Source organism: Entelurus aequoreus, linkage group LG10 (genome assembly GCF_033978785.1).
Source record: "Entelurus aequoreus isolate RoL-2023_Sb linkage group LG10, RoL_Eaeq_v1.1, whole genome shotgun sequence".
Taxonomy (NCBI): domain Eukaryota; kingdom Metazoa; phylum Chordata; class Actinopteri; order Syngnathiformes; family Syngnathidae; genus Entelurus; species Entelurus aequoreus.
Window position 1 is genome coordinate 27,101,242 of NC_084740.1, and position 26,859 is coordinate 27,128,100.

A 26,859-nucleotide genomic window follows, 5' to 3' on the forward strand; every position below is an offset into this window, starting at 1 on the left:
CGTCCGCAGTACAAACACCCGCGGCCGCCGAAACCGAAACAAAAAAAAAGCGACCTACCCCGTAAACCAGACCTGGGCATTGTACGGCCCGCGGGCCGCATCCGGCCCTTTGCGCATCCCTGTCCGGCCCGCGTGAGGCCAATCATAAATTACAAAATAAATTTCAAAAAGTATCTATGTCGAGTGTGCAATACAACGGTGCTGCTTTTGTTTTGAAAAGCGTTATTTGTATTACTTCCGTGTGGACGTATGCGCGTGTGCGATTGTGAGTGAATTGAACGGCGCAATTACAAATTACAAAATAAAGTTTAAAAAACGTCTATGTCGTGCGCGCAATACAACTGTGCTGCTTTTATTTTGAAATTTGTTATTTATGCCGTATGTCCGGGGGGAACCTGTGAGTGAAGGTGCATAGAGACAAGTGATGAGATGCTAAAAAAAGAAAAGTTGATGACGAATGGCGTGTTTTGGACTGGCAAGTATTTCTTTACATAAATTAATGGTAAAGCCGTGGTGTGTGGTACACAGCTTGCTGTGTTTAAAGAATATCATGTTAATCGCCACTACACGAAGAAACACGAGGGAAAATACCGGAATGTGTCTGATGAAGCGCGCGCAAGGGAGGCTGATGCGTTGATGGTAAAACTGCAAACCCAACAAGGACTTTGTGCCATATTACACACCCCCAGAGATGCAGCCGTCAGGACAAGTTTCGTCATTTCTCACAAAAGCGCCAGAAAAAGTAAGGCGTTTTCTGACGGAGAGTTTATTAAGGAGTGCTTATTGGACTTTGTTGCGCTGATAATGCCCGGAGACTTGGACTGTTTTTCGCTAACTTTGGATGAGAGCTCTGATGCAGTCAATTAAAGAGACAACCACAGGTAATGACTTGTTCACAGAGGTAAATGCGTGTTGGGACAAGCTGGCAGGTGTGACAATCCAATCCACTTTATTTATATAGCACATTTAAACAACAAAATGTTTCCAAAGTGCTGCACAACAATATTAAAAACAATATTCAAATATTATCCTTAGCTCCACCAATGACTGAATAAAAAGAAAAAACAATTACATATAAAACCAATATAAAAAACAATATAAAATAAATATGATTAAAAACTATTTTTAACAACAGATGGTTGTCCAAATCTGATGGGGAAAAATGTTGGATAATGCAGGATAAAGTGACCATCAAAAGCAATCTGCTTTTGTATAAAGTTAAGTTAGGTTAAATTAAATTATTATTATTATTATTAATTATTATTATTATTATCATCATTATTATTTATCTTACGGTATATCAAAAATAATACTGAGCAAAATTTAATTGAAATATTGTCGTGTGGCCCTCCAGCAGTGCTCGGGTTGCTTATGCGGCCCCCGGTGAAAATTAATTGCCCACCCCTGCCGTAAACCATAACAACGCACACCCCCAGCTACCACAGAGGCCACCAACCCACCTACCCCAACTCATCCACATACAGGCCAATCGATCCACCGGACATCCACACCCATACACACACCTACACATTCATACACACATATACATATATGTATATACACATACATACACATACACACATGCATGCATATACATATACACATACACACACACACACATATATATACACCTACATACATATACATATGCACACATATACACACACATACATACACCAAAACAAAACAAAACCAAAAAAATAAAAATAAAAAAATTAAAAAAAATAAAAATAATAATAATAATAATAATAAATAAAATAAAATAAAATAAACCCTTTAAATAAAATAAAATAAAAATAAACATGAGGCCTGGTTGCCAACAGTGTCCAGCGCCACCAAACCCCACAGCCTTACCCGCACGTCCAGGCCCCCCCGCCCACCACCCACCAGGCACTCCATCCGGCAAAAAGCCATAAGGGCCCAGCCCCGCGCCCACAGCCGGCATGCCATGGCATCTCTGCAGGCCTGGTGCCGCGATCAGCAATGCACACCGGGGCAGCGACACACACACATGTACCTACATACATACACACAGATTCCACCATACATACATACAAACGTACACACACACACACACACACACACACACACACACACACACACACACACACACCCACACACACACGCACCTATATATACACATATATAATTTAACAGAATAAATAAAATGTATTAAATAGATAATTAAAAATATATATATAAGTATATATATAAATAAAATTAATAAATAAATAAGGGCGGAGTAAAACACAGGAGGGAGACCCCCGCAGGGCAGTCGGGCAGCACCGCCGGGGCCCCAACAAGGGAGGCAAGCAGCCCCCCCAACCCGGCACCAGGCGGGCCCGCACAGCCGCAGCGTAGGGCGACCCCGGCCAGACCCCGCCCCAAAGCCAGAGGGGCACGAGCCGACCCCCGCCCGACAGCGGCAAGGCCCCGGCCCCACGGGCGCAACCCCCCGCCCAACCACCCACGAGAGGGGAAGCCCCCCACCCAACCCAAGGCGGCCGCCCCCAACAGCTCCACCCGCACCCCAACCCCCGCCCAGGCACCCCCATCCAACCCCAGACCACTCACGAATCGGCCCACCAGGCCGGCACCAGGGAACACACCCCAGGCCCACCCGACCCCGCGGCACACGGCCCCCCCGGCACCCACGGAGCAAGACCCCCGGGACAGAGCCCCAGCCCCGGCCCCCATGGGAATCAGGTCAGGAAATCAATTAGCGGTGCCCAAAGAGATCTGAATTCTGTCAGTTGTTGTTTTGATTCGGCAGACATTCTTTCCATAACTACATAATCTAATAAAATGTTTTTGTAAAGGTTAATACATAAATTATTTTTTGATTTCCAATTCATGAGAATAGTTTTCTTGGCAATGCCTATTGCATTTATAAGGAGGTATGTTTTGTTTATATCAAAGTCAGTTGCGGAGAGATCACCCAACAGGCAGAGTGCGGGGGAGATGGGAATAGGAATCTCTAACGCTAATGATAGATTCTCGCACACTCCAAGCCAAAAGTTACTCACGGGAGCACAGGACCACATTGAGTGTAAGTAGTTATCTACCTTATTATCTGAGCAGTGTACACCAATGTTAGAGTCGGCTAAACCCATTTTATACATTCTTAGACCGGTGTAATGTATTCGGTAAAGTATTTTGAGCTGAATCAGTCGTAAATTCGGATTCTTAATCAAACGAGAAGTATTGAGGCATATTTGTTTCCAGAATTCTGGGTCAAGGCTTGTGGATACGTCTGAGTGCCATTTGGAAGTTGGGATACTTATTGTGTTATCTATTTTTGATAAGAGAGCATATAATTTGGATAAAGCTTTGGGGGCAGATGTTTTGAAGAATTTAACGGTCGTAGGATTACTTTCCCATGTTGTTTTGTTGAATCTTGCGCTAATTACAGATTTGATTTGTATATATTCTAGGAATTTATTAGGATTGATTGCTTATTGTGTTATTAAACTTTTAAAAGAGATAAAACTGTTTGCATTGATGATATCCCCAAGACATCTGACTCCTTTATCATACCATGTTGGAAAGTTCAATGGCTTCTTGTTTAAAAGAAAATCAGGATTATTCCAAATAGGCGTAAATTGACAGGGAGTGAGCGGGGATCCAGTTATTTTCAAAAACTCCCACCAAGCTGTTAAGGTAGTGCGTATATTAATACTTTTGAAGCAGTTGTGTTTTCGGAGAATTTGGCTAAGAAAGGGCAAGTTAGAAATTGGGATCTCCTGGCTAAGTGATTGTTCAATCTCTAACCATAAACTATCTAATAAAGTGGGATTGGTCCATTTTAATATATATTGTAGTTTATTTGCAAGGAAGTAATATGAAAAGTTTGGGAGTTCTAGACCCCCGTATTCTTTTGGTTTTTGTAAAATTTTAAGGCTGATTCGTGCTGGTTTACTCTTCCAAAGAAACTAATTGATGTGTGAGTCTAGTGATTTAAACCAGATTTGAGAAGGTTTGGTTGGAATCATTGAAAAGAGATAATTAACCCTAGGCAAGACCATCATTTTCACGGTAGAAACCCTTCCCATAAGTGAGATTGGCAGTGCTTTCCAACGCGCCAGATCATCCTCAATCAATTTTAAGATTGGGGAGTAATTCAAGCGATTCAGATTTGACAATGTGGAGGAAATATTGATTCCCAGGTATTTAATGTTCCCTTTATGCAGTGGAATCGATGAGGTGCTCTGAAAGTCAAAATTAATTGGTAACACGGTAGATTTGGACCAGTTGATTGAGTAATCTGAAATAGAACTGAATTTATTGATAAGTGAGATTGTATCTTGAAGAGAAGAATGTGGATTTTGTAAGAAAAGTAATACATCATCAGCAGAAAGGCTTATTTTATGATGAACGGTTGCGGTATGGATGCCTTTAATATTTGCATGCTGTCGAATTGCGGTTGCAAGAGGTTCAATAAATATAGCAAACAGTGACGGAGAAAGTGGACACCCTTGCCTTGTGCCCCTCATAAGATTAAACCTTGGGGAGATTTGGCTATTCGTTCTAACCGAGGCTGTAGGGAAACTATATAGGACCTTGATCCATTCTATAAATGAGTCTCCAAATCCAAATTTCTGTAGAGTAGCTAAAAGAAAATTCCAATTCACTCTATCAAATGCTTTTTCAGCATCTAATGAAACAACAGCTGTTTTTAAATTATGAATAACAGAATAGTCTATCACATTGAGTAGACGGCGAACATTGTTGGACGATTGTCTCTCTTTGATGAAACCTGTTTGTTCAGGATGTACTATATATGGAGTGACTTTTTCTAATCTTTGAGCTAATACTTTGCAGATAATTTTAAGATCAGCATTAATCAAGGAGATTGGCCGGTAACTGGATGGAAGTGTTGGGTCTTTATCAGGTTTTAGCAAGAGACTGATTGTGGCAGAGTTCATATTTGGAGGAAGGAATGAGTTTTCTTTAATCTCTAAAGCCATTTTCGTAAATATCGGAGCTAGCAGTGACCAGAATGTTTTGTAGAACTCCACAGGGAACCCATCAGGCCCTGGTGCTTTATTGTTTGGCATCTGTTGAAGAGCATCGTGAAGTTCATCTACAGAAATAGCAAGATCTAAATTTGATACCTGCCTTGTATTTAATTTAGGTAAGTCTATACCATTGAGAAATGTCTCATTGTCTGAAAGAGATGGGTCAATCTGGGGTGTATACAAGTTTCTGTAAAAGTCTCTAAATATGGAGTTAATTTCCTCAGGAACGTGAGTAATGTTCCCAGCTGAATCCTTAATGGATGGTATGGAGTTTTTTTCTTTGTTTAATTTTAGTTGGTTAGCCAAATATTTGCTTGGTTTATTGTCATGTTCAAATTTTTCTAAGCGTAACCTCTGGAGCAGGAATTGACTTTTCTTATCAATTATTTCTCTTAAATCTAATTTGAGTTTTCTCAGTTCGTTCAGAGTATGTTCATTTTGTGAGTTCGCATAAGCTATTTCTAATATTTTTATTTCATTTTCAAGTTCCTGCTCTAGTAAACGTTCCTTTTTTTTCTTGTATGATGAATAAGAAATTATTTTTCCTCGCATAACTACTTTTGCGGCCTCCCAGAGAACGCACGCCGTGATTTCTGGTTGATCATTAAAACCTAAAAGATCTGTCCATTCTTTCTCAAAATAGTTGAGGAAGTCTGGGTCCTTTAGTAATGATGTATTAAGTCTCCATTGTTTTATAGGTGCAGTTATAGTTTTGTTAGTGAGGGAAAGTGAGACAGGTGCATGGTCACTGATGATGATAGGATGAATGTGAATGTTTGCGATATCAGATAAAATTGAGCTACTAGTTAAAAAGTAATCAATGCGAGAGAATGAGCGGTGAACTGGGGAAAAATAAGTGTATTCCCTAAGAGTGTGGTGATAAGAACGCCAGGCATCGCAAAGACCATAATCGTTCATATATTGCTTAAGTATTACCACTGATTGAGACTCACGGTGACTCCCAGTCACTCTGGACCGATCTATATTTGGATTAAATACTAAGTTGAGGTCCCCTCCTAGAATCAAGCAGTGGTTTGAGTGAGGAGAAAGTGAGGAGAAGAAAGTGTGAAAAAAGGAGGGGTCATCAACATTTGGACCATAAATGTTGGCGATACATAAGTTTCTCCCGTCAACAGAAATATTAAGAATGATGTATCTTCCCTCTATGTCAGTAATGGAGTTATGGAATGTAAAGTTGACCTTTCTACTAATGAGAATGGCTACGCCTCTCTGTTTGGAGTTGTAACTAGCAAAGTATGTGTGTGGGTATTGCGATGAATGCAGTTTTGAGGTATCAGACTTGGAGAGGTGAGTCTCTTGTAGTAAAGCAATGTCTGCTTGCATACTCTTCAAATGATTACGAATTTTCATATTTTTTTCCTTTGACCCGACTCCACGCACATTCCAAGTGACAAACTGCAAAGTGGACATACTAAACTAGACTGTAACTAAGTGTGTGGATGTATGTGTGTACTTTATGTGTAAATAATGCATGTCTGTATCTAAATGTAAGCCTATCATGCATATATGTAGGTGTGTATAGTGTGTATAGTTGTGCATGTATTAGCTGTGAGTGTAAATGCTGATGACGACAAGGGGACACACACAACAGGTGGAGAAATAGAAAGAGAAAAACAAAACAAAAAACATAAAAGAAAAAGAAAAGAAGAGAGTGGTGGATTAAACAGGTAGTGAAATAAGTAACATAAAAAGGAAAACAAAAAAGTAAAACAGTAAACATGTTGGTTTACCAAAAGAGAGAGAGAGAGCGTATGGTATGAGGGGCCGTTAGGGACATTATTCAGAATTACCTCTTACATACACTACTGAAATGCTCTCACATAAACAACTGAAATATTTTTCTTTTATACACACTACTGAAACACTCTTATAAACACTGCTGAAATGCTCTTACATACACTACTGAAATGCTCTCACATAAACAACTGAAATCTTTTTCTCTCACACACCCTACTGAAACACTCTTATAAACACTACTGAAATGCTCTTACATATACTACTGAAACACTCGTATAAACACTACTGAAACACTCTTATAAACACTACTGAAATACTCTTACATACACTACTGAAACACTCTTATAAACACTACTGAAACCCTCTTATAAACACTACTGAAATACTCTTACATACACTACTGAAACACTCTTACATACACTACTGAAACACTCTTATAAACACTACTGAAATACTCTTACATACACTACTGAAACACTCTTACATACACTACTGAAACACTCTTATAAACACTACTGAAATACTCTTACATACACTACTGAAACACTCTTATAAACACTACTGAAACACTCTTATAAACACTACTGAAACATTCTTACATACACTACTGAAACACTCTTATAAACACTACTGAAACATTCTTACATACACTACTGAAATGTTTTTGTCTCACGCACACACACACACCTGGAATTATTTTTCACTAGTATGTATAAACGGGTTTCACCTGTGTGTGTGTGTGCTTTTTACACGTGTGTGTAAGGGACAACAATTTCAGTAGTATGTGTGCAAAGATTTCAGTTATGTGTATGAGCGCATCTTACCATTGTGTATACGAGCATTTTACCACTATGTGTAAGAGCATCTTACTAGTGTGTGTGAGCGATGTTGCATTCCGGTTCCGGTATAATCCCCGCCCCTTTTCAGACAAGTTTATTTTTATTTTTTTTAAAGCCAAGTTGTGGACAAAATGTCTGCCGACAAGAAGCTTAACCGAGGCGGGAGCTCCACTTCATAATTTGAGGGCTTCAGCGGAGAATATAATAACACTTTCAATGCAACAAGGGTCGGACTGCCGCCATGGGTCTCCCCCGCAGGACGCGGCACCTGAGCGGCCACACAGCGGTGCCTTTCTCCTCCCGACAGCCGCAGCCTGGAGCACCCGTTCCATTGCGAGTTTGCACCGCACACATGCAACGTTTCAGTTCATGGACATCGGGGCAAAAGGAGGAAAAGGTCATTAGACATTATTTATTTCTAAATGATTTGTTGAATCACACGAAATGTAAGACAACATGGCATTGTAGTGAGCTACAATGGTAACATGTCGAAATGTGAGTCACGTCGTGTTACGTCAGTAGCTAATCATATACTAATGATAATGGATTGCATTTATTTAGCGCATATCATCGACTAGATAAGGGGTCACCAAACTACGGCCCGCGGGCCGGTTACGGCCCTCCAAAGTCCAACATCCGGCCCGCTGGGAAAAACAATTTTTTTGTATTATTATTTTCAATCTGTCTTTTCTAATCTAATCCATTTTTTGGTGTTCCCTAGCCGCTCAGGCAAATCATATTGTCTACAAATGCATTTCCCTGTATGTCCCTGTATGACTTATATTGTCTTAGCTGTTTTCATGTGATCTGATTGTTACATTCTTATTTCAGAGTCACCACACAGCTGCATGACCATTTCAACAAGGACGGAATAAACAACCTCTGGATTCATGGAACTTCTTTGCACACAAATATATTAATTGGAATATTCAATAAATTTCACATAGAAACATTGTGAATATTATTTTCAACAGTGTGTTGAAAACAACCTTTTTTGGCTCAGAAAGGTTCCTTATGTGTCATTATTCATATCCTTTCAATACTTGTCGGTGTGTAATTCCAGACATAGATGTAAACATTAATGAGACAACAATGAACATTTTTCAACAAGTGAACCCACTTGAAAATCATGGCAACTATGGAATAGACATTTTCACTTCAATTCTGCACTTTATTCAGTGGACAACATGGGAATAATAAGGTTTGTTAAAATGTTTTCTTCACTTGTGCAGTGTATTCTGCAAATTAACATTTTGTTTAAACATTTTGTAAAAAATAAATAAATAAGGAACCTGTTATACAGACCTGTATGAAGTTGCCCACTTTATTATTGCAAATATCAGAATAACACCGCAATACGTTTGTGCTGTGAACATTTATGTTTCTACGGTTGATGTTTTTAAGTTATTTTATGTTCTGACTAGTAATGTCATCCAGCCCCTACCACCACACACACTTTGTCAAAATCTCCCCAAACTTGTCCCAAACGCTTGTGATACACAATTTTTTTGTCTTATGATTATTGTATTTAGGTTAGGGGCTAGGTGTAAATATTAACACATTAACTTAAACTATAATTTTAGACAAACAATATCTATTGTCTGACTACAAGAAGCATTGAAAAGTATATAAATAATAAGGCATAGGGAACCTTTTTTGAGAAAAAAAAAAAAAAGATATTTAATATGTTTATGAGAAATGTATTGAATATTCCAATTAATATATTTGTGTGCAGAGAAGTTCCATGAATCCAGAGGTTGTTTATTCCGTCCTTGTTGAAATGGTCATGCAGCTGTGTGGTGACTCTGAAATAAGAATGTAACAATCAGATCACATGAAAACAGCTAAGACAATATACGTCATACACGGAAATGCATTTGTAGACAATAGATCCTGGATCCTGTGGTATCGATATATCGATACTCACACGCTACTCATTTGGCATCACTTTTCTGAAAAAAGTATCGATATAAACCAAAAAACTGCGTGTGGGGGGTGCAAGCATCACTTTCAGATGTTTTTGATGACTTACTTAACTTACTATGTGCTGGGACACCCCTGTACCTGGCAGAGTATAGAGCTGGCCCAGTCACGTCACAGGAGACAGCGAATGAGCGTCGTCAACGTGCAACACACACACAGCCAGCCGACAGCGATGCAGCGAGGCATATCCAGTGTCAGGCATTGTTTATTTTATTTTTTTACTAAATATTTTTGTTTAGATGATTATCCTAAATTCAAATAATTTCCATTCAGGGGAATTTACTGTTAGTTGAAAATTGCTTGAGTATTTAAAACAAGATAAGAAAGAGATACATCTTTGCATTACAGTTTTATTTTTTTCCAAGAAAATCTTGAAATATATGATTGAATGTGATTTTGGTTTTAATCTGTAACATGATTTCTTACATTTCGAAAACATTAGCCTATTTCATATTTCATTAATTGCTAATTATATCACAAACTTTAAAAAATAACTGCAGCTTCTTGCGATTCGGATTTGACAGTTAATTGGAAAGCCCTAATATGTAATTATTATTATATATAATATATAATTATTATTATATATAATATTACATTTATTTTTCATATTTATGTTATTTATTTTAATTTTACTTTTATTATATATTAAACATAATACATGTGGTATAAATGGTCTGTATTTGTCTTGTGATTTGTCTTAAATAATAATAGTAATAATATTTTTGACTGACAAAAATTGCCAATAAGAAATTAATGGTATCGGTATCGATGAAAATGCAAGAAAAAGTATTGGTATCGTATCGAATCCTAAAAGTGTGGTACCGCCCATCCCTAGTAGACAATATGATTTGCCTGAGCGGCTAGGGAACACCAAAAAATGGATTAGATTAGAAAAGACAGATTGAAAATAATAATACAAAAAAAAAAATTTTTCCAGCGGGCCGGATGTTGGACTTTGGAGGGCCGTAGCCGGCCCGCGGGCCATAGTTTGGGGACCCCTTATCTAGTCGATGATAAGCGCTAAATAAATGCAATCCATTATCATTAGTATATGATTAGCTACTGACGTAACACGACGTGACTCACATTTCGACATGTTACCATTGTAGCTCACTACAATGCCATGTTGTCTTACATTTCATGTGATTCAACAAATCATTTAGAAATAAATAATGTCTAATGACCTTTTCCTCCTTTTGCCCCGATGTCCATGAACTGAAACGTTGCATGTGTGCGGTGCAAACTCGCAATGGAACGAGTGCTCCAGGCTGCTTGGCTGTCGGGAGGAGAAAGGCACCGCTGTGTGGCCGCTCAGGTGCCGCGTCCTGCGGGGGAGACCCATGGCGGCAGTCCGACCCTTGTTGCATTGAAAGTGTTATTATATTCTCCGCTGAAGCCCTCAAATTATGAAGTGGAGCTCCCGCCTCGGTTAAGCTACTTGTCGGCAGACATTTTGTCCACAACTTGGCTTTAAAAAAAATAAAAATAAACTTGCCTGAAAAGGGGCGGGGATTATACCGGAACCGGAATGCAACATCGCTCACACACACTAGTAAGATGCTCTTACACATAGTGGTAAAATGCTCGTATACACAATGGTAAGATGCGCTCATACACATAACTGAAATCTTTGCACACATACTACTGAAATTGTTGTCCCTTACACACACGTGTAAAAAGCACACACACACACAGGTGAAACCCGTTTATACATACTAGTGAAAAAATAATTCCAGGTGTGTGTGTGTGCGTGAGACAAAAATATTTCAGTAGTGTATGTAAGAATGTTTCAGTAGTGTTTATAAGAGTGTTTCAGTAGTGTATGTAAGAATGTTTCAGTAGTGTTTATAAGAGTGTTTCAGTAGTGTTTATAAGAGTGTTTCAGTAGTGTATGTAAGAGTATTTCAGTAGTGTTTATAAGAGTGTTTCAGTAGTGTATGTAAGAGTGTTTCAGTAGTGTATGTAAGAGTATTTCAGTAGTGTATGTAAGAGTATTTCAGTAGTGTTTATAAGAGTGTTTCAGTAGTGTATGTAAGAGTATTTCAGTAGTGTTTATAAGTGTTTCAGTAGTGTTTATAAGAGTGTTTCAGTAGTGTATGTAAGAGTATTTCAGTAGTGTTTATAAGAGTGTTTCAGTAGTGTTTATACGAGTGTTTCAGTAGTATATGTAAGAGCATTTCAGTAGTGTTTATAAGAGTGTTTCAGTAGGGTGTGTGAGAGAAAAAGATTTCAGTTGTTTATGTGAGAGCATTTCAGTAGTGTATGTAAAAGCATTTCAGTAGTGTTTATAAGAGTGTTTCAGTAGTGTGTATAAAAGAAAAAGATTTCAGTTGTTTATGTGAGAGCATTTCAGTAGTGTATGTAAGAGGTAATTCTGAATAATGTCCCTAACGGCCCCTCATACCATACGCTCTCTCTCTCTCTTTTGGTAAACCAACATGTTTACTGTTTTACTTTTTTGTTTTCCTTTTTATGTTACTTATTTCACTACCTGTTTAATCCACCACTCTCTTCTTTTCTTTTTCTTTTATGTTTTTTGTTTTGTTTGGGGGGGGGGGGGGGAGAGAGGGATTGAAGCATAATGAAATAACAAAAACAAAATACAACATTTACCGTGTTTCAGACGCTAATAATACAGCCACGGCGTGGCTTCCGGATCACGGTAAAGTTGGCCGTTGATGAAAAGTTTATCCACCGCGATGACTGCACGGCATCCTTCGGTGATAAACTTCTTGCGAAGCGGAAACAGATGGCGTCGCCGGTCGAGAATTTCATTTGGAAACTGGTCGTTGATGCTGAAGTTGGATCCTTTCAGCTCTCGACCCTGGTTCCTCACTCGCTCCTTCTGCTTGAAGTGTTCGAATTTGGCTATGATGGGTCTCGGCCTCCTGTTCTCCGGGTTTTTGGCTCCAAGCCGGTGGACACGATGGAAGGTGATGTTCCTGATGGTGTCTGCTGGAAGCTTGAGCTGATGTTCCATGAAGGACTTGATGGTTTCCTCTGGATCTTCCTCGGTCTTTTCCGGTATCCCCGCGAAGACCAGATTGTCCCTCATGCTTCTCGCCTGGATGTCCAGCATCGTCTCCTTCATGCTCCTGTTGTCCCGGGTGAGTTGCGTCACTCCGTCGGTGAGGGATTTTACAGTCTCACGAAGAGCGGCGTTCTCCTTGGCGAGAGACATGACCTGCTGTTGTTCGAATTCCAAACTCTCAGGGATGACTTGGAATTCCTTGTGGAGCATCTCAACAAGTGCGAGGCGGCCATCCAAACAAGTCAGCCTCTTGTCGATGGAATCCAGGATGTCGGTGAAGTTTGTACCGGGTGGTGACACATGGCCAGGTGAGTCCTCCGGGCAGCTTCTTTTAGACGTTGGCGTCTTAGATGGCTTCCCCATGACGAGACGGTCGTAGCACTCTTCGATGTAGCCTTCAAGTGCCTCCAGATTTTGATATTTAAGTTTTATTTGCTTTATTTTCTGAATGAATCAGAATTGTTTGGCAGCTGAGTGTGCCACTTGACTCTATTTTTTTTCCCGCGTCACGTACGCTCTCTCTCGCGAGACTACAGCATTACTGACGCATCTGACGTTGACCTCTCCCGGAAGAGCTTCAATGGAGCAAGCTCATCAAGTATGACAGCTTTTAACAATGTATACAGTGAAAATTGTGTAGATGATACATATGGTAATTTTTTTAAATTACTTTTGAGATGCTTTATGACAAACATTGTCCGCTGAAACAACTTGGTAAGAAGCTAAATAAAAACAATCAACCTTGGATAACAAAATAACTGAAACATGCTTACAACAAGAAGAATAAATTATGTAGAACATTTATAACACAAATATCTACAGAGGCAGAAAACAAGTACAAAACTTATAAGAACAAGCTAACTGGCATACTACGAACAGGTAGGAAAGAATATTACAGTACATTATTGGACCGGAACAAAAACAATATGAGAGCAACATGAGGCATCCTAAATAGCAATATTAAAATGGTGCTAAGAAGAATTATCCTAAATACTTATGAGATGGAAATGTAAAAGATGGCAATATGAACCAAGTATTTCCTTGAATAGCCGCCGGGGCGCTAATTAATTTAAAACCTCTTCTCACTCCTGCGTTTACCAAAAGCATGCGGGATTGGCAAGCATGCGCTAATTCTTTTAAACCTCTTCTCACTCCGGCGCTTACCTTATCATGAAAAGCACATTTAATTAAAAAAAAAAACGTTATTATGGTCTTACCTTTAGGTATAAATGAGTCCATGCGCAGCTCCTATAGAAGTCTTCCTTATCTTTCTTCAGTTTTAAAAGTCTCTCTGTCTCGATGGAGATCTTCCTTTAATTATTACCTCCTGCTTCGATTGAAAGTCCAGTTTAGAAAACTGTTTTATTTTAGATATGTAATCCTCCATGGTAAAAGTGCAAGCAAACAATGGCTGCTCTCTCTTGCTGCGTGTTGTCTTCTTCTGCAGCACCGGTCTTCTGCAGTACCAGCAGTCGCAAGAAGGATCACTAGCGCCCTCTACCACCAGGAGGCAGAAGTCATTTAATGACTCATAATTGACCCGGCGGAAGTGCCAAGCATGCGCTAATTATTTTGCAAAACGAGTTTGACCCGGCTGTAATTCTAGGCAGGCGAATACTCAATCAATCAATCAATCAATGTTTATTTATATAGCCCTAAATCACAAGTGTCTCAAAGGGCTGTACAAGCCACAACGACATCCTCGGTACAGAGCCCACATACGGGCAAGGAAAACTCACCCCAGTGGGACGTCAATGTGAATGACTATGAAAAACCTTGGAGAGGACCGCATATGTGGGTAACCCCCCCCCCCCCCCCCCCCCCCTCTAGGGGAGACCGAAAGCAATGGATGTCGAGTGGGTCTGACTAGGGATGATGTTTGATAAGGAATTATCGAGTTCGAGCCTATTATCGAATCCTCTTATCGAACCGATTCCTTATCGATTCTCTTATCGAGTCCAGATAGGTTGTTGTATATGGAAAAAAACACACAATATTTGGTTTAACAAAAGCTCACTTTTATTATCCATCCATCCATCCATTTTCTACCGCTTATTCCCTTCGGGGTCGCGGGGGGCGCTGGAGCCTATCTCAGCTACAATCGGACTTTTATTATATAATAAAAAAATAAAATCTAATAAATAAATAAATATTGACTGTTACCCACCTAAAAAAATAAAATAAAATAAATAAATATTGACTGTTGTTACCCAAAGTATATTAAGTAGGATTTTTCAGAGAAACAAATATATACAGTAACACAAAAACAACCTGTCTCTGTGATCACTATAGGTGTATAAATAATAATAGTGTTAAATAAAATCAGTCCCTTGGGCACAAAACTGAAAATAATACAGCTCTCCAAAAAGTGCACTTCTGCTGCTATTTAACATAACTGTTTGTTATGATGCTTTGACATTTTTGCACTTTATTTCTTTATTGAAAGAAAATTCTATGAAGAGAAAAGTTCTTTGCAAATGTGGTTACAATGCTAAAAAATGAAAAGTTAAAGCTAAAAAAATAAATACACTTTATTGAGTTAACATTATTTATTTATAGGGGGGAAAATGTTATGAGCTAGAGAATATAACAACTACACTACCCAGCATGCAACGGGAGTTACGAGCATGCGCGGTAGCCCCGAAAAGTGTTGCATGTTGCCACGCTGTGAAAGTAAACGTCAAGAACTCAGCCAACACGCCTCGTCTGCATTATTTATAATTAGACAAACAACACATCTACAGTGTGATTTTGTTTTGTTTACAAGGAAAGAAAAACAAAAGTTAAAAAAGGGAGATATGTTGTATATATATGTATGTGCTGCAGTTGTTTTAAGAACATTGCGACAGCTGCCGTAAAGGAGGTGCGTTGCTAGCCTGGTTGCTATGTTTCCGGTTGGTCGTAAAAGTGTTCGTCATGTGTTTTACCCTGCTAAAATCTCTCAGTAACGTTATTCGATGGATTATAGCTTTTGTTTTGAACTTTATTACACCTTGGAGCGCTTTTTCCCGTCCATTGTTTTCCTGCTTTCGCTATCTGCGCCTAATGACTGAGCTATGTGACGTCATTTCTTGTGATGTCACACGGAGCATTTCTGGTCGGGACGGGATTCGAATAAAGAATCAACTCTTTTCCTTTACTATATTGGTCTCGATAACGGGTACCGGTTCTCAAAAAGGGATTCGAGTCCGAGGACTCGGTTCTTTTCTTATCAAACAACCGGGAAAACCGGTTTCGAGTATCATCCCTAGGTCTGACATAATATTGTGAAAGTTCAACACATCAGCGAAAGTCCAGTCCATAGTGGGGCCAGCAGGAACCATCCCGAGCGGAGACGGGTCAGCACCGTAGAGATGTCCCCATCCGATGGACAGGCTAGCAGTCCACCCCGGGTTGGGAGCAGAGTAGAAAAGAAAAGAAAAGAAAAGAAACGGCAGATCAACTGGTCTAAAAAGGGAGTCTATTTAAAGGCTAGAGTATACAAATGAGTTTTAAGATGAGACTTAAATGCTTCTACTGAGGTAGCATCTCTAACTTTTACCGGGAGGGCATTCCATAGTATTGGAGCCCGAATAGAAAACGCTCTATAGCCCGCAGACTTTTTTTGGGCTCTGGGAATCACTAATAAGCCGGAGTTCTTTGAACGCAGATTTCTTGCCGGGACATATGGTACAATACAATCGGCAAGATAGGCAGGAGCTTGACCGTGTAGTATTTTATACGTAAGTAGTAAAACCTTAAAGTCGCATCTTAGGTGCACAGGAAGCCAGTGCAAGTGAGCCAGTATAGGCGTAATATGATCAAACTTTCTTGTTTTTGTCAAAAGTCTAGCAGCCGCATTTTGTACCATCTGTAATCTTTTAATGCTAGACATAGGGAGGCCCGAAAATAAAACGTTACAGTAATCGAGACGAGATTTAACGAACGCATGGATAATGATCTCAGCATCGCTTGTGGACAAAATGGAACGAATTTTAGCGATATTACGGAGATGAAAGAAGGCCGTTTTAGTAACACTCTTAATGTGTGACTCAAACGAGAGAGTTGCGTCGAAGATAATACCCAGATTCTTTCCCGATTCGCCTTGTTTAATTGTTTGGTTGTCAAATGTTAAGGTGGTATTATTAAATAGATGTCGGTGTTGAGCAGGACCGATAATCAGCATTTCCGTTTTCTTAGCGTTGAGTTGCAAGAAGTTAGCGGACATCCATTGTTTAATGTCATTAAGACACGCCTCCAGCTGACTACAATCCGACGTGTTGGTCAGCTTTAGGGGCATGTAGAGTTGAGTGTCATCAGCATAACAGTGAAAGCTAACACCGTATTTGCGTATGATGTCACCTAGCGGCAGCATGTAAATGCTAAAGAGTGCAGGGCCAAGAACCGAACCCTGGGGAACTCCGCACGTTACCTTAACATAGTCCGAGGTCACATTGTTATGGGAGACACACTGCATCCTGTCAGTAAGATAAGAGTTAAACCAAGACAAGGCTGAGTCTGTCATCCCAATACGCGTTTTGATACGCTCTAATAAAATATTATGATCAACAGTATCGAAAGCGGCGCTAAGATCAGGAAGCAGCAACATAGATGACGCATCAGAATCCATCGTTAGCAATAGATCATTAGTCATTTTTGCGAGGGCTGTCTCCGTAGAGTGATTTGCCCTGAAACCGGATTGAAAAGGTTCACAGAGATTGTTAGACGCTAAGTGTTCATTTAGCTGCTGTGCGACAATTTTTTCGAGGATTTTCGAGATAAACGGAAGGTGGGACACCGGCCGGTAGTTTACCAAGAGATCAGGATCGAGGTTAGGTCTTTTGAGTAGAGGATGAATAACCGCTTTTTTGAATGCTAGGGGAACAGTGCCAGAGGAAAGTGATAAGTTTATAATATTTAACACTGATGGACCTAATAATACAAAAAGCTCCTTGATAAGTTTCCCAGGAATTGGCTCAAGTAAACATGTTGTTTGTTTTGTCCCATTTACACATTTTGACAATTCCTCCAATGTTATTTCATCAAAGAGAGAGAAACTATTTTGGAGGGCGGTATCCGTCGTATATACAGTCGTATCTGTGTTAATAGAACCCAGTTGTAGCTGAGATGCATTGTCTTTAATCTCTTTTCTAATGACTTCGATTTTCTTATTAAAGAAATTCATAAAGTCATCTGCTGAGTGGGTGGAGCTACTGGGAGGAGTCCCTTGTTGGGTTAGCGATGCTACTGTACTAAACAAAAAATTAGGATCATTTTTGTTGAGGTGGATGAGATTTGAGTAATATTTAGCTTTAGCTGAGGTAAGCATGCGTTTATAAGTTATTAAACTATCACACCATGCTTGATGGAAAACATCAAGTTTAGTCGCACGCCATTTGCGTTCCAGCTTTCTACATGATAATTTCTGGGCTTTAGTTTCTTCTGTAAACCATGGGGTACGCCTTTTAGGGGCCCTTTTTAGCTTCAGCGGTGCTACACTATCAATGGTGTTGCGCAGGGCGTCGTTAAAGTTGTTAGTGAGGTTATCAATAGAGCCCACATAATTTGGGAATGGTGCCATTACCGAAGGCAGTAGGTCAGTAAGAGTCGTCGTTGTGGCAGCATTAATGTTGCGGCTGCTATAGTAGTTATTATTATTATTATTAGTTTGTTGACAATGAGTCAGAACTTCGAATTTTATAAGGTAATGATCGGACATTACTTTAGTGTACGGGAGTATCGTAACTTTAGAGGTGGTGACACCCCTGACAAGCACTAGATCTATCGTATTACCGTTGCGATGCGTGGGTTCATTTATTATTTGTGTAAGACCACAGCTATCAATTATAGTCTGGAGCGCCACGCATGGAGGGTCCGATGGGGTATTCATATGGATATTAAAGTCCCCCATTATGATTATATTGTCGGCGTGCGTCACTAGATCAGCAACAAACTCTGAGAATTCACTGATGAAGTCCGAATAGGGCCCAGGGGGGCGGTAGATAACAGCCAGGTGGAGAGGTAGCGGTGTGACAAACCTCAAAGTGAGCACCTCAAACGAGTTATATTTATTATTTAGGTTAGGTGTAAAATTATAGTTTTCATTGTATATTAGTGCGACACCCCCTCCCCTTTTAAGAGGTCGGGCAACATGTGCATTGGTATAGTTAGGAGGAGATGCCTCATTTAGCGCAAAAAAATCGTCTGGTTTGAGCCAGGTCTCGGCGAGACCAACGACGTCAAGTTTGTTGTCTCTAATGACTTCATTAACTAATAACGTTTTGGAAGATAATGATCTTATGTTTAAAAAGCCCATATTATAGGTAGTGGGCTGTTTTGAGGATTGTTTGTTGAAATTATCCGAAGTAGCAATATTAATAATGTTGCGTTTATTATGCGTAGTGCACTTTAAATAGTTTCGACCATATCTAGGAATTGATACGACGGGAATTGTCCGATTGTTTGCTAGATGTTGCGATAAACTGAACGCATCATAGTTAGCCACCTCAGTAGATTGCATGTCTGCCTCTGACACGGTCACAAAAGAAAAAACATTATGTGAGTTGTGTTTTATTCTAAGAGAATTGCTATGTGTGCAGGGATTACCCAGCCTGGCGCCGGCTAGTTCTAGTTTAAAAGACTTCTTACCCGGACTAGCGCTTCTTTGGTTAGCTTTTCCCTTTGTTGTTAGCCCCGCTCGGCATCCCTGCTTCTGTTTCCGCTCACACCGCTTACGTCGTCTCCATTGGCGGTCACCGCTAGCACTTGACTCCGCTGCTACAAAGGCCGCTCGATGTAGCCCGCAAAGTATTCCCATGCTAGCGAGGAGGTCCACCGTACATGCATCTTTCAGTCTATAACGACCCGATCCATCCACATCCAGAATTGTCTGTCGGTCGTATGTGATCACAGAGTGTTCACGCTTTGAGCCAGCCATGAAATTGACAGAAATGACGGGTGTTTTTTGCCAAATCGCTCTACACTCCCAAGAGCGTCACCGAGCTGCTGCATAGCAATGCGCCGCCATCTTAACTTAATACCTTAATACTATATTCCCGGCTGCAATTCAAGGAAATACGGTAGTTGAAAGCTTCAATAAGTACTTTGTGAACATTGGAGCAAATCTGGAGGAAAAGATTCCAGCTCATGAGTCACTATAGACAGAAATCCCCAATCTATGTTCTTCAAATATGACACAAAAGAGGAAATAATCAATATTGTGAAAACATGTAAATCTAAGACCTCAACTGATTGTAACGTAATTGATTTGGAAACGATGAAAAAGGTTATTGAAGAGATTTCAGAACATTTAATATATATCAGCAACCTATCATTTCTAACAAATTCTAGCAAATTCCCAGATAAAATTAAAATAGCAAATGTCATGCCAATATATAAGACCGGAGACAAACACCAGTTTACAAACTACAGACCTGTTTCTCTACTTCCACAATTTTTATAATTATTGAAAAATTGTTAAACAACAGATTTACAAATGCATAAATACAATTGAAGCACTCACAGAGAACCAATGCGAATACAGAGCCAACATCTCAACATCAAAGGCATTATTTTGAAATAACGAAAGAGATCACCAATGCTATAGATAGCAATACATGTGCTTCTACAGTGTTTATGGACTTAACAAAAGCATTTGACAAAATCAATCCTAATATCTTAATAAACAAATTAGAGAGTTGGTCTCAAACTGGATAAGAAGCTACTTAACCAACAGAAAGCAATACGTGAAACTAGGCGAACACATGTCGACGAAGCTGAAAATATCTTGTGGCGTACATGAGGGATCAATACTTGGACCAAAATTGTTCAATCTTCATATAAATTACATTTGTAAAGTTACAAAAGACTTCAAGTTAGTATAAATTGCAGCTGATACAACTTTGTTTTGCTCAGAAGAGAAAACACAGAAGCTAATACAAATAATAACTGAATAAATGAACAAATTAAAAAGATGGTTTGACAAAAACAGACTATCTTTGAATCTCAGTAAAACTAAAATAATGCTATTTGGTAACAGTAGAAGGAATAGTCAAACACGAATACAATTCGACGAAGTAGACATTGAAAGGGTAAAAGAAAATACATTTTTGTGTATAATAATTGATGATAAAATGAACTGGAAACCTCACGTCAATAATGAATAAAGCAAATGTGTTCTGGACCAAAAATCACTCCATATTCTCTACTGCTCGCTAGTGTTACCATATCTGAGTTATTGTGCAGAAATATGGGGAAACAACCACAAATGTGCGCTTCATTCACTAACAGTGTTACCAAAAAGATCAGTTAGAATAAGGTATTGAAATTCAACGACTTGGTGCATTTGCAAACAGCTAAACTTATGTGCAAAGCAAACTATAACCTGCTACCCAAGAATGAACAATAATTCTTCTCAACCAAAGAGAAGAAATATAACTTTAGAGGAAAATCTAATTTAAAACATTTGAATGCACGTACAACACTGAAAACATTTAGCATATCTGTATGTGGAATTAAATTATGGAATGGATTATACAAGGAAATCAACCAACGGACCAATATGATTCAGTTTCAGAGACTGTTCAAACAACAGGTGTTCACAAAGTACAAAGAAGAACAATTATGATGAACATCTTAAACCTTTTTTTTATTTATTTTTTAAAATTAGATAAAGATTATTTATGTATTTAATATTTGTTTACTTACTTATGGTATATGTATTTATTTATTATTTATTATTCACGGTTCTGTTACAAACAGAGAATAATGAATTGGGATACAATTGCTATGATTTAAAATAAGTAAGCTCTGCTTCTTCCTTCTCCTTTTCGAAAGTGCTGTAATGAAACAACTGGAAATATATGATGCATTACATTGTATCGTATGCATGTTCAAAATAAACTGTACTGAACTGAGTTCAAGCCTTTGTATCATAATGTCATTTCCATTACACATTTTCATCAATCTTAACCTGATCTCCTTTGTTCTTTGAGTCTCAACTCCTTTGATATATATTGAGCCATCCACACTTTTCCTACAACTACAAACAAATCATAAATTAAGTTTTGCCGGTATTCAAGGATAATCTATTTACATCAAACCATCTTTAAAATATCATGTAAACTTTCTCACGCTGTAATCGTCTACAATTACATGCTTGACATTATGTTCTATACAAGTGTATGTAAACTTTTGACCACGACTGTATATCCGTGGATATTATTCGTTCATGTAACTCGCTTCACTTGTCTTTCGTTTATTTCTGGATTTAGAGTCGCCATGTTTACCGTTTGTAGAACAGATTTGATTGGCTAAGCAGTATCTGTGGGCTAGTTTAATTTGCATGCAACTGGTCAGTGTATTTCCTAATCCGATGAACCAGTACTGTAAAAATCTATAAAAGAAGCACTCTGTCAAAACTTCACATACTTAGTATATAATTAACCGACTATACAGCACTGTTGTGACTAAACGAGAGCTGAGCCAGAAGGCAAAGCTCTCGGTCTACCGAGCTATCTACATTCCTACTCTCACCTATGGTCATGAAGTGTGGGTCATGACCGAAAGAATAAGATCGCGGATACAAGCGGCCGAAATGAGTTTCCTCAGAAGGGTGGCTGGCATCTCCCTTAGAGATAGGGTGAGAAGTTCAGTCACCCGAGAGAGACTCGGAGTAGAACTGCTGCTCCTTCGCTTGGAAAGGAGCCAGCTTAGGTGGTTCGGGCATCTCGTGCGGATGCCTCACGAGCGTCTTCCTAGGGAGGTCCTCGTTGCACGTCCCACTGGGAGGAGACCCCGCTGCAGGCCAAGGACCAGATGGGGGAACGCTTCGGGATCCCCCAGGAGGAAGTTGCTAATGTTGCTCTGGAGAGGGAAGTCTGGGGGTCTCTGCTGGAGCTGTTGTCCCCGCGACCCGATTCCGGATAAGCGGTTGAAGATGGATGGATGGATGGATGGACTATACAGTAAGCCCAGATCCGTACAAGACGGCGTCTTTGTCCGGATTTAGACCGCGGTCCACCAGTTAGTGATCCCTGTTGTAGAGGATCTTTGACTCGCGTTTTTGCAGTAGGTTATTAAAAATAACAGTATTTTTGTAATATAGAGAAGTCATTCTCAACATTAAGTTGCTCGTCATTCGTTGGATTTGTTTTCACTCTAGAATCTCAATAAATAATAATAAAGTAAGTGTTTTTTATTTCAAGAGTTCTGCAGTTAATTTTTGGATTATAGCTTGAACTAGTAGTTTACAATATTGAACTTTTTGTAGTGTCATGAGATACTGATTTTTTATTTTTTATTAGCTTAAAATATCTAGGTTGTGTAGTGATGATCAATTTGGCTTTGTCATGAAGGGTAATGGTCGGTTCCGCAGCCAAACTGAGCCAAATTGAGAACAACTGATATAGTTGATCTTTGAATATGATTTTTGCTGCACGTCATTAAAAATAGCACAGCACTCACGTCATAAAGAGGATCTTTGACTAGAATTTTTTTCTGTCGGCCTGTTGCGTTTTGCTATCATTATGTTGTAACATTTGCCCAGGATGTGAAGACATGATAGTAGGTGCAGTCAAAAAGGTCTTTAATTAAACCAAAAGAAAACCCACAAAGAGTGTCACGAAGCAAAGTTAAAAAAATTACCAGGGGAACGTGCACAAAAGAAACATGATTATAGGTCCTGGAAAACGCTTTTCAGAAATGCAGGGGGTGCAACAAAACAAAAATCCAGCAAACATCGAAATCCAAACATCATACCCACATCAAGTCAGCAAAGATAATGATCGGGTAACCAGCAGAAGCCACAGCTGAACTTAAATAGCCTGCTAAATGCCGATCACGATCAGGTGCGCACACAGCGTTATCCAGCACACGTAAAGCTGCTGCATATGGTGCACAACAGCAAAAAATAAATAGGAAATAATGGTTAAAACAGAAAAAAAGAAATAGGAAATAATGGTTAGAACAGAAAAAACCCAAACAAAAGTCCAGTTGTCCTACGAAACAAGGTAGAGGATCTTTGACATTAGTGATATGAGTATTGTTTCTGTTTTGATTTACGACTATATTAGTCATTTGGTGACGTAAAATTCTGAAGATAAACAGAGCATAGCATTGCAACGATTAACCAGCTTGACTGTTAACCCTGATCAAAAATGTCACAACTACTTAATCACAAAGTCTTCATTATCGTGTGTTTCAGTCCTCCTTCCTCGCTACAAACTGACACATTACATTTGCTTAAAAATGTCAGCAGGACATATAAGCGACCTGAAAAGTCGGCAGTGCGGCAACGTTCCAGGTAATGACCAAGGAATCATTGAAGACCAATTTACAAAACCTGTCAAGAAAATTGCGGCTAGTCTGATATGTCCAATATGATGCAGCTTTACACGCCAAATTAAAGGTAAGACGAGATAACTGAGGTAAATTATGTTGGTGTCATGAAGAATTTAGTTAAATATAAACGTGCAATCAGTAGCTTAGCGTTGAGTCAGTTCAGTCCTAACAAACAGCAACAGGTACTCCTGTCATTCAGTGACCATTCAACATTAGATATTGCTTCCTCCTGTCTGTGTTGAACAAACTATAGGCTTTGTAAGCTAATATAGCAAGTGTAAAACACTAACATAACATCAGGAGATTGTAAAATAACAGCACTTATACTATCGAATGTAGTTGTGTGCATTCCAGTAATTATTAATGCAGCATAAAAATAGGCATGGATCACAGTTGATGACAGTTATACAAACCCCGTTTCCATATGAGTTGGGAAATTGTGTTAGATGTAAATATAAACGGAATACAATGATTAGCAAATCATTTTCAACCCATATTCAGTTGAATATGCTACAAAGACAACATATTTGATGTTCAAACTGATAAACATTTTTTTTTTTTGCAAATACCGTAATTTCCGGACTATAAGCCGCACCTGACTATAAGCCGCACCAGCTAAATTTAGGGGAAAATACAGATTGCTCCATATATAAGCCGCACCCGACTATAAGCCGCAGGGTTTTGATGTGTAATTACAGTAGTATATAGGGATTCCTGCTACCACGGAGGGGATTGTCGGGACAGAGATGACTGTTTGGGAACGCAAAGCGTCCCATTTATTAACAATAAATCTTTCAATCAGTCAATCAAACTTTCACATCTTTGACATGGCGAACAGCATTCATGCAGAGTACAAATAATACAACGGTGCAAAGTAATACAAAGTGCTCGCCTGTACGTTATCAAAATAACCAGCCTACCGGTATATGAAAAGTCAGTCTTTAATCATTGTGTCATCGTCTTCCTCCTGCGTACTAAAACCACCAAAATCCTCTTCGTCGGTGTCGGAGAAGAACAGGCCGTAAATAAGCCGCACCGTTGTATAAGCCGCAGGGACCAGAACGAGGGGAAAAAGTAGCGGCTTATAGTCCGGAAATTACGGTAATCATTAACTTTAGAATTTGATGCCAAAAACGCGTGACAAAGAAGTTGGGAAAGGTGGCAATAAATACTGACAAAGTTGAGGAATGCTCATCAAACACTTATTTGGAACATCCCACAGGTGAACAGGCAAATTGGGAACAGATGGGTGCCATGATTGGGTATAAAAGTAGATTCCATGAAATGCTCAGTCATTCACAAACAAGGATGGGGTGAGGGTCACCACTTTGTCAACAAATGCGTGAGCAAATTGTTGAACAGTTTAAGAAAAACCTTTCTCAACCAGCTATTGCAAGGAATTTAGGGACCATCTACGGTCCGTAATATCATCAAAGGGTTCAGAGAATCTGGAGAAATCACTGCACGTAAGCAGCTAAGCCTGTGACCTTCGATCCCTCAGGCTGTACTGCATCAACAAGCGACATCAGTGTGTAAAGGATATCACCACATGGGCTCAGGAACACTTCAGAAACCCATTGTCAGTAACTACAGTTGTTCGCTACATCTGTAAGTGCAAGTTAAAACTCTCCTATGCAAGGCGAAAACCGTTCATCAACAACACCCAGAAACGCTGTCGGCTTCGCTGGGCCTGAACTCATCCAAGATGGACTAATACAAAGTGGAAAAGTGTTCTGTGGTCTGACGAGTCCACATTTCAAATTGTTTTTGGAAACTGTGGACGTCGTGTCCTCCGGACCAAAGAGGAAAAGAACCATCCGGATTGTTATAGGCGCAAAGTTGAAAAGCCAGCATCTGTGATGGTATGGGGGTGTATTAGTGCCCAAGACATGGGTAACTTACACATCTGTGAAGGCGTCATTAATGCTGAAAGGTACATACAGGTTTTGGAGCAACACATGTTGCCATCCAAGCAACGTTACCATGGACGCCCCTGCTTATTTCAGCAAGACAATGCCAAGCCACGTGCTACGACAACGTGGCTTCATAGTTCATGCCCTTTCCCAACTACTTTGGCACGTGTTGCAGCCATGAAATTTTAAGTTAATTATTATTTGCAAAAAAAAAAAAAAGTTTATGAGTTTGAACATCAAATATCTTGTCTTTTTCAATTGAATATAAATGATAAATGATAAATGGGTTGTACTTGTATAGCGCTTTTCTACCTTCAAGGTACTCAAAGCGCTTTGACAGTATTTCCACATTCACCCATTCACACACACATTCACACACTGATGGCGGGAGCTGCCATGCAAGGCGCTAGCCAGCAGCCATCAGGAGCAAGGGTGAAGTGTCTTGCCCAAGGACACAACGGACGTGACTAGGATGGTAGAAGGTGGGGATTGAACCCCAGTAACCAGCAACCCTCCGATTGCTGGCAAAGCCACTCTACCAACTTCGCCACGCCGTCCCCATATGAATATGGGTTTAAAAGGATTTGCAAATCATTGTATTCCGTTTATATTTACATCCAACACAATTTCCCAACTCATATGGAAACGGGGTTTGTAGTTGAGGAGTTTGAGTAATATTTTCTCCTGGGGATTAATACAGTTAACCTTAGTCTTATATTATTAATACAGTTGATAATTAAATAATTATTAAAATTGTAATATTAATATTAATAATCCATCCATCCATTTTCTACCGCTTGTCCCTTGGGGTCAGCATTCGGGCGGAAGGCGGGGTAAATATTAATAATAAATATATTGATTAATTTGTAATGTTATTTTATTGTTATTATTTGATTACTGTTATTGTTTGTTATACAACACATAAAAATCTCTAAGGAATGTCTATGTATGTGTTGTTGCTGAGACATAATCAATTCATATTAATCATTATTATTTTT

General features: G+C 39.3%; 1 protein-coding gene across 4 annotated transcripts in view; it reads left to right on the forward strand.

Annotated features, from left to right (window-relative positions):
* Window positions 1–26,859, forward strand: part of b3glcta (beta 3-glucosyltransferase a) — a 162,375-nt gene that overhangs the window by 73,389 nt on the left and 62,127 nt on the right. For 2 of the 4 annotated variants that reach the window (XM_062060444.1, XM_062060443.1), the window contains exons 4-5: window positions 12,414–12,705; window positions 12,812–12,937. The exons of the other annotated variants lie outside the window; for them this stretch is intronic. In XM_062060444.1, the coding sequence (XP_061916428.1) occupies window positions 12,414–12,705; window positions 12,812–12,937 (418 nt within the window). The remainder of the gene's footprint in view (window positions 1–12,413; window positions 12,706–12,811; window positions 12,938–26,859) is intronic. 4 annotated transcript variants of the gene reach the window in all.